The sequence below is a fragment of the Ammospiza caudacuta genome, chromosome 12 (assembly GCF_027887145.1).
Source record: "Ammospiza caudacuta isolate bAmmCau1 chromosome 12, bAmmCau1.pri, whole genome shotgun sequence".
NCBI lineage: Eukaryota > Metazoa > Chordata > Aves > Passeriformes > Passerellidae > Ammospiza > Ammospiza caudacuta.
The window spans coordinates 8,101,008-8,109,726 of record NC_080604.1 but is presented as its reverse complement, the minus strand read 5'-3'; the positions used below and the strand labels follow the sequence as shown (position 1 = coordinate 8,109,726).

General features: G+C 50.6%; 1 protein-coding gene across 5 annotated transcripts in view; it reads left to right on the top strand.

The window, feature by feature from the left end:
* The first annotated feature begins 826 nt into the window (after window positions 1-826).
* POC1A (POC1 centriolar protein A) overlaps window positions 827-8,719 on the top strand; it is a 49,720-nt gene continuing 41,827 nt past the window's right edge. For 2 of the 5 annotated variants that reach the window (XM_058812953.1, XM_058812952.1), the window contains exons 1-3: window positions 4,036-4,091; window positions 7,772-7,856; window positions 8,524-8,695. In XM_058812953.1, coding sequence (XP_058668936.1) covers window positions 4,050-4,091; window positions 7,772-7,856; window positions 8,524-8,695 — 299 coding nt within the window. In that variant the 5' untranslated portion in view covers window positions 4,036-4,049. Of the gene's footprint in view, window positions 945-2,818; window positions 2,892-4,035; window positions 4,092-6,590; window positions 6,630-7,771; window positions 7,857-8,523; window positions 8,696-8,719 lie in introns of those variants that run through there. The other 3 variants (XM_058812955.1, XM_058812954.1, XM_058812956.1) reach the window with 2 other exon arrangements.

Below are 8,719 nucleotides of genomic sequence, written 5' to 3'. Positions count from 1 at the left end.
CTCTGGGTTGACGCAATTGTGAGTTCAGCAAAGTCTGAACTCTGCTCACCCCTGCAGACACCAGCAGAGAAAGTTCAGGGACTGAAAGCAGCCACCTGCCCTTGGTCAGCAAGATCAGCACAGCTGAGCCACCTGTGCTGGAGACATTTTAAAGCCAGGTTTGATCTACATTCCTGTAACAGATCTTAAGATCTTATAGCAGCTTAAGACACTAGAAGCATTTTAAGTGGTCAGAGACAAATTTGTAGATGCCAAGAGGCTGTTGATGGTATTCTGGCTGGATCCAGCTTGAGGTTTTCTCACTCCTGGATTCTTCTCCTCTTTTGGCTAGTTCTGGAAACTGCAGGCATGTATGAGCTCCCTTTACTTGCTCTCTCTCAGATGGCTTAAGAACTGTGTAGCTCCACAGAGGGAGTAGCAGTGTATTCCTCTGGTGCTTCTGCAGGCATCCCCTTGCCACCTTCCCCTCACCCAACAAATCCACTGCAAAGACTTGCAACAAATAAAACAGGGTATTGCAATTAACAATTGCAATACTCTCTGCCTAGCAGACACTTCAAATCTGAAGCAGAAATATTTTCTCTTAGTGTTCTGAGCAACTGCAGAGTCCAGGCTTTGCAGGCCCTCTGCATGCTGAGGAGAGAGCTCCCCCAGCCCTGTCAGCTGTTTCCTGCTCTTGCTGTAATCAGCTCCTGTCACTTTCCTCCCTCTTTCCAAGGCACTGATAACAAGCACCTGGGGCAGCCAGGTGACCTTTGTCTGAGCTTCCTCTTTAAACTCCCTAGGCTTTTGCTTCATTGCTTGGTTGTTATGCAGCAGTAAAGATCTGTTTCGATAGCAGTAGAGGCTGCTCTCCTTCCTTTTCTCTTCTTCATACAGCATCAAAGCTCTCTGAATTTGCTTGAATAGATTTGCATTTAGGTCAGGACTTACTTGAGTAAAAGGTTGGTATTTTATTTCCTCCTGTCTTTCTCTTAACTCTGTAAGGAAGGGTAATAAGCACAAAGGCAGGCAGGTAAAAGAAATGTGGGCTATACATAAACAGGTTTGGCACACAGGGGAGGACAAAGTCATTAGTAAGAGAAAAAATAACTGATGTGGCAGCAAGCTACATCTTCAGCTGATGTAAAGCAGCCTCTCCCCATGGAAGCAGTGGGACATGTCACTGTCATCAGGTGAGCTGCTTGGTGGGTCTGCTCCCTTCTGCAGTGTCTAACGTGTCTGTAGCTGCCCCCTTCCACAGCAGCAGTAAAGGAGGCTGAACAACAACTCTCTGAGCTATGAATCTTCATCTACATTCTTTGGCTCCTTGTAGCTGTGTGCTTGGGCTGCCCAAGTCCCTGCTGTGCCCTCTGGATGCAAAGTGCCAATACCAAGGTGGCTGTCACACCCCTGATGGCTGTTTCAACCTATGCCACAGCATTCAGAGCTGGTTGCCCAAAGCCACTGCCTCCATCTCCAGGATGGATTGGGATGGGACATGAAACAGCAGTGAAGGAGCCATGCTGGGATCATGGGGACAGGATGGCCTTGTGGTGAGAGTGCTGCTAGCAACTGGAGACTGGGTGTAGGTGCTGGTTCCATTTTAGTGTGTGCACATTGCATTCACCAACTCCGTGTCTCTTGGAGCTTCCTTTGTAGACGGCAAAGTACTTCTTCCCATCACTAGTCTCATTGAGAACCTCAGCTTTTTCAGAAAAACTCTCATGGTGGCTTTCTGAAGCTTTGCATGCTGTCCTTTGGAATATTCTTAGCACTGCAAAGGTACAAGTAGAGACTGGTATGCTCAGCAGTTTAAGTATTAACAGGACACGTGAGAACTGGGGTTTGCCATATAGAATTGGTAAACATTAAGTTTAGTTGCTAAACTTAGACCCACACACTCTTGAGAGAAATCCAGGCTTTTATGAATTGGGCTTGAAGTCAAAGGTTAACTGTAATTTCATGCAAGAACAACTCATCTGAATTCTGGGTGTGTCTGATGCTCTGCAACAGCTTTTGCAGCATGCAGAAATCACAGCTTTGGCAGAGCTGCCAGTGCAAGGCTCTGTCGATGTGACAGAGGGGGCAGATCCTGGGGCTTCTGGTCCCTTTCTGATTCACTGTGACAAAAATAAGCCCAGGGAAGGACTTGCTGAGAATTACTAGATAATGTCTAAAGGTAGCAAGCTGGTAAGTGGCATTTGAAAGAGGCACGCTCAGACCGAGAGTTCCGGTATTCTTCCCAAGGAAGCTGCCTAGATGGGCCTGATTTATCTCTAATGAAGCCGCGCTGCATTTCATCCCTTTTCCTGCTGGCTTTTCCCTTTATCCAGGAGAGGCTGCTGCGGCCCCCGCCTGCCCCCCGGTGGCCACCTGAGGGACGGCAGGAGTCCCTGCGGGGACACCGGGGGGACAGCGCATGGATGGCCTGAGGGACGGCAGGAGTCCCTGCGGGGACACCGGGGGGACAGCGCATGGATGGCCTGAGGGACGGCAGGAGTCCCTGCGGGGACACCGGGGGGACAGCGCATGGATGGCCTGAGGGACGGCAGGAGTCCCTGCGGGGACACCGGGGTGACAGCGCACGGCCTGAGTGTCCCCTCCCTGGCTGGCTCCAGGGACACCGTTTCTGAGGGACTGGGAAAACTCCATCAGATAATGCCGCAAGGATGTTTGAATGGCTGAGCTGGACTATTCAAGACTGTCAACTTCACTGCTCGACCCAATGTGTGCTTGTTGCTCCCATGGGCTCCTGTTCCCCTCTTGAATTTTCTTTAATTATTAATGAATTTTCTTTAATTCTTTCTCTTTTGACATTTGCTCTGAACTCCCACAGGTGAGAGCGTCCTGCCAATGATCTGCTGCCCCCTCTGGCTGTTGGTGTTACACAGTGGCACCCCAGGGCTGAGGTAAGCTAAGTAACCATCCGTGGCCACCATGGATGCTGCTTGTGTATTATCTAGAAGGCAGCTTGGGGTGGTTTTTTGAGTGGTGGAATCCTTCAATTAAAGCAGATGTTCCCATTTCCTGCTTTTATAAGTGGGAGTGCAATTACAACAGGTTTCCGGTTTTTTATTTCTCTAAAATGGATTCTTCCAGACCTCAGGCATACTTAGCATCATGTTTATCTTCTTTTTTTATTTAAGTATAGAGGAAAAAAAAGCTAATACTGAAATGCCAAAGAATTTAATGAGGAACAGGTCAGGCCATGCTAGAAACCACTTCAGACTTCCAGATCCAAAATCCATGGCTATGTGGGCAGAAGGGCCATGTCTGAGGGAGGAATGCATCTCTTCAGATGCAGTACCTCAAAGGGCAGGGGGAATGCAGAGCTTTTCAGGCACACAGACATACCTGAACCAGCAGACAGTCTGCTGCAGGAAGGCAGTGTATCAGGGAGAAGGAGGGATGGATTCCCTGAGAAGACCCATTCATGGAATTGTGTTCATGGCTCTGCATTTATGAACAAAGCAGGAGTGATTCAGACCAAGTAAACCAGAATATCTCTTGACCAGATGGCTTGGACTTTGTTCCCCCAGCCTGATTGCTGGGTCATTGATGGATGGAAAGGAAACTACTGCTTTTGTGTCTCATGCCAGAAATGAAGCAAGTGTGTCCCCTGCTCCATCTCTCCCAGCTAATTTTAAACCCACTAGATAAAAAAGTGCAATCCTATTCAAGAAATTTGCAAAGACAATGGGTTGGCATGAATGAATACCTGCTGCTTAGGTGCAGGAGATGTCAAGAAAATTATTCTCCAATCCAATGTTTCTGCATTGCAGGGATCCAGGGAGCCCCATTTCTGCAGGTGTCAGAGGGGCCCAGCCAGAAAACTCTCCAAACAGGGCCCTGGGATGCCCAAGGCTGTAGTGGGATAGGATATAAGAAAATAAAGATAGTGTAGAAAGTAATCTTACCCCTAAGGAATTGCAGCTGGGCCAATTATCAAAGATAAGGATCAGGCCTGACTTTAACAGGCCACAGCTGTAAGCAATGAGAAGAAGAGTGCTATAAAAGAGTGGGGTGGCTGGGTGAGAAGGGAGCTGGAGTCAGTTGGCTGCCTTGTGATGAAGTGCTTGGAGGAGATGACCATGAGAAACACCAAGAAGGTATGGAACTTTTGCAATAAGGAGATAACAGTATGGAATAAGAGGACAACACAAGGCTGCAGCCATGCCAGCTCCTCCCTGGTGAGGGCCTACTCCTGGTGCAGCCAGACACAGCCCAGGCCTCTCCTTGCCCACAGCCCCTCAGGGCAGCTCTGTGGGCACTGCTGGGCTCTGCACTCCCACCACTGGTGGCTCTGGGACAGAGAAGCAACAAGAGAGATCAGCCTCTACAATTCCCTTCAGCAGTTTCTGCTCAGGCTGCTCCCCCTGCCAGGGCAGCACCACCAACCATCACTGAGGTGTCACCTGCAATGTCCCCAGAGCAGAGGCACCACAGTGATATGCCAGAACATTCCATTGGAACCTGCTGTCTGTTGGTGCCAGTTGTTCTTTGCCTGCCAGCTGGTGGGACACAGCCAAGCTGTCCAGGGCAATGGCTGCGGAGCGAGAGTTCTCGTCCCTGCGCTTTCCAGAGAAACTTTGGAAAATGCTGGAAAGTAGCAAGTTTCAGTCAATTTGGTGGAGTGAGGGTGGAAAATGTGTGGCCATCAACAAAGATCTCTTTGAAGTGGAGGTGCTGGGCAGGGAAGGACAGCGGGTCTTCCACACACAGAAAATGAAAAGTTTCATGCGACAGCTGAATGCATATGGATTCACCAAAGTGCAGCAGAATTTCCAAAGATCTGCCTCTCTGCCCGAATTCCTGGCAGAGGAAGCAGCAGCTTCTGCTCACAGCCAGGTACAGCAGCTGCTCTGCACTAATGCTTGTGATAATCTGGGGGGAGAGAGGAACCTTCACAGCAAATAAGGCCTCCTCATAGAGGGCCATTTGCAGGTTGAAAAGAAGCCACTTTTCATAAGGGTGCTTATAAAAATGAGGGAGAGGGACTTTTAGTGCAGGCAGAGAGTGACAGGACAAGGAACAGCAGTTGTGTAGTGAAAGAGGCCAGGTTTAGATTAGTCCTTAGGAAGAAATCCTTTCCTGTGAGTGTGGTGAGGCCCTGGCACAGGTTGCCCAGACAGCTTGTGGATGCTCCATCCCTTGAAGTATTCAAGGCCAGGCTGGATGGGGCTGTGAGAACCTGGGGTAGTGAGTGGCATCCCTGCCAAAGGCAGCGGGGTTGGGACCTGATGATTTTTAAGATCCCTTCCAGCCCAAGATAGTGTGTGATTCTGTGATGGAAGGGATGGGGATGGGAGCAAGTGGTCTTGTCTTCTTTTCCTTCTCAGGCATGTTTGTGTTAGTCTTTCTGACTACTAGAAATGTGGACAAGATACATTTTGGTGAGATCTACTGACTTTGAACCCATTAAAGGCACAGACAGGCTCAGCATAACCTGATTTCTCTGAATATCTTTGCTCTGTGTCTTGCTGTACCAAATCTGAAACCTTCCCGTGGCACTTGCCCCAATGCCAAGCATCAAAGGACCAACAAGATTACCTGCCTGCTCACATCTGCACTGAAGCTGCTGAGAAATAGTTTTATTTTCAAAAAGTAGTTCTGCTTTTGACAATCCTACACTGCTCTGCTCTCAGGAGGCAAAACCCCAGAGGTGGTGATGCCTGAACACAACCATCTCAAGCTTTAGCCTGAGCTTTAGGTTCTACACAGCCCTCAGGGTACATGATCCTCTGCTGTGGTTTGGAGTAACCGGGGAGATGGTGGCAACTAACTCTTCTCCTTTGCCTGTTTTAGATCCTCTACTACTATAACCCCAGCTTCAACAGAGCGCACCCCTGGCTGTCAGAAACGTGCAAGAGGAGAGGTGTCCTTAAAGGAAGGGGCCTATATGCAGAACAGATGGAGGAAAGGCCCCTTTAGAAGCTCAGATGGTCAGCCCAAGCTTTGTGGAGAGGCAGATCTTGGCTCCACACAGGTGCCTGTTAGAGAGCAGTCAGTGTGCAGTCCATAGTGTCTAATTAATAGTACTGTTCCTAGAGATGAACAGAGTTGGAAGAAATTTGAGTTAGTATTAAACCACTGGAAGAATAAACCCTTCTCGGTTGTCCTGTGCTCTTTGCACAACCCCGGGGTGAGTTCCTATTTGGAACACTCACAGACCAAGCAGAAGCAACTGATCTCCCATCAGCTGAACCACTTATTGGAAGTGAGCAGCCCAGCCTGAGCCCTGGAGAGCACGGCTTTGTGGTGCTCCCCTGGCTGCGATCCGGACCCAGCCTCGCCAGGCTCGGGAGCCATTCGGCCTCAGAGCAGCAGTGACACAAACGAGAGGGGTGGTGGGCACTGAACGAGAGCGGCACCAAGTCTGCCAGGATAACGGCTGTAACAGCGCCGGAGGGGGCTTTCCCAACGCCCCCCAACGTCCCGAGCCCCCTGACGGGGCCGGCCGTGCTCAGAGCAGCCCGCTACCACACCCGGCCCTGAGGCGCGGCCGGGCTCCCGCCCCGGGCCCGCCACGGCGCCCTCAGCCGGGCCCGCCCCCGCCCGCCCCTCGCTGGGCGGGGCCGTTGCTACGGGGCGCGCGCGGCGCGGGAACCGAACGGCGGCCGCGGGGCGTCATGGCCGCCCTGTGCGAGGTGAGCGCCGGCCGGGCGGGAACGGAACGGACCAGCACAGCCCGTGTGGGGCTGCTGAGGCGGGACCGGGGCATCCCGCCGAGCGGGGGAGAGGCGGTGGCAGCGGCAGCTCTTGGGCCGCTGTGTCCCAGCCGGCAGGGATGTGACACTGCCCGGAAGAGTGAAAGGACAAGGCAGGGCTGGTGCAGTGTCTGGTGCTGTGGGGGGCCCTGAGGCCGCGGTGGCGGTGGGAGGCAGTGCTGGGCTCGGAGGGGTTCATGCAGGTGGGGCTGGGGACAGAGGGGTTCGGGGAGCCTAATGCTGGGGTGTAGCCCTGGGTGTGGGGTGCTGTGCAGCCGGGGTTGGTCTGTGTTTGTTTGTGGAGAGCGGCACCTCCGGGCTCTTGGAGGGGTTCTGGGTCTCCGGGGGGCCGGACTGAGCGGGGAGCGCTGCCTTGCTCTGGGACTGGGTGCTGGGCTCTGGTCAAATCCTGAGTGTGGGATTGCCAGGGAGGCAGTGGCAATGTGTGAGAGCAAGGACTGAAGGCTGACCAGCCTGTCCTGAACGATTTTCAAGTGTTAAAAGCTCTTGTAATAGTTCTCTCAGGTCTTTGTTTTTTTTGCGTGGCCTCCGGCTTTTGTTGGCCTTTGCAGCAAGGTGCTGTGGGTGGGGTTAGGTGTCAGTCTGTTTTGCTGCAATTCTCATTTGTCCTGCCTGTTTCAACAGGTGTGTTAAATCTTGTGAGTTTGCCTCTTCTGTGCAAATAATGGCCTCTTGGCTACACCTGAGCTGAGATGAGCAGCTGTCAAAGCAAAGCTGAGCTTGGCTGCCTGCTCAGGTGATCATGGACATGGCTTATCTGTTCTACAGTCAGCTTTAGAGTCTCTGTGCCAGCAGCGTGTTGTAAAAGTGCATGAGGGATTTGTGCAGTCACTCAACATCCAAGCTAATAACACCTTGGATAATTTGCTTCTTTTAAAATTTATGGTATATGTGAGATTTGTGTTTTGTGTTGTGCAGTTGCCTGCACAATGGTTCTTGCCTCTGCCTGTTTTTTTGTGGGGTGAATATGTGGCTTGGTTCACTTCTTCTAGAAATAAAATGATTTTATTGTACAAAGATGGTTCTTAAATCTGTACTGTCTAAACATTCTTGTCTTCTAGGAAGATCCATCCCTGGAGAGGCACTTCAAAGGCCACAGAGATGCTGTCACTAGTGTGGACTTCAGTCGTGCTAAGAAACAATTGGGTAAATTGTCTGTGTTTTGGTGGCCAGAGGATAAAGAAAGAGCTGTTCTGCTTTAGTTAGATAGGGGGAACAGTAGAAGTAACTGAGCTCTGCAACAGCAAAAGGTCCTGCTGCTGCTTCCTGCTAACAGCAAGTTGAGCACTGCTCCACTCACCTTCCAAGCTTGTGTTTTTAGAATGTTGTGAAGAACTGCTGAGCTGACTTTGGTCAATGTTTTGCCACAAGGGAGAGGTGTTGGAGGGAGGTGTAGCCAGCCTGCTTTTAAGACACCAACTCAGTGGTCTTCTCTGCTTAATCTGAAGTGACATTTAACCTGCTGCAGCTAATGCCTTTGCCCATAAGAAAGTGAAGAGATAACCTTCATTTCCTGAGTGTGTGGACGATTTGCAACCTGTGGCTGTTGCATGTCTGGACTCTTGGAATTAAATTGTCAGTCTAAAGTAATGCATGGCTGGCCTTGTTTTCTTTGAATTACTAATGAAATTATATGCATGACAATAATGAAATCCACAGCTTGCAATAGACCGGTGAAGCTTCAAGGGCAATGTATTGAGACTGCTGGAAGCTACGATGGAGAGCTGAGTGTGAAATGTAGTTTTTCTGTAATTGGAGGAGAGCTAATGCAAGTTTGGTTTTGTGTGGTTTTGTTTTTCCTTTTTTATTTCAGCGAGTGGCTCAATGGATTCGTGCCTGATGATCTGGAGCATGAAGCCTCAGATGAGAGCCTATCGCTTCTTGGGCCACAAAGATGCAGTGTTGTGTGTCCAGTTCTCACCCTCTGGTCACCTCGTGGCTTCAGGCTCTAGAGACAAAACAGTTCGTTTGTGGATCCCTAGTGTGTGAGTACCTGTCCCTTCTGCCTC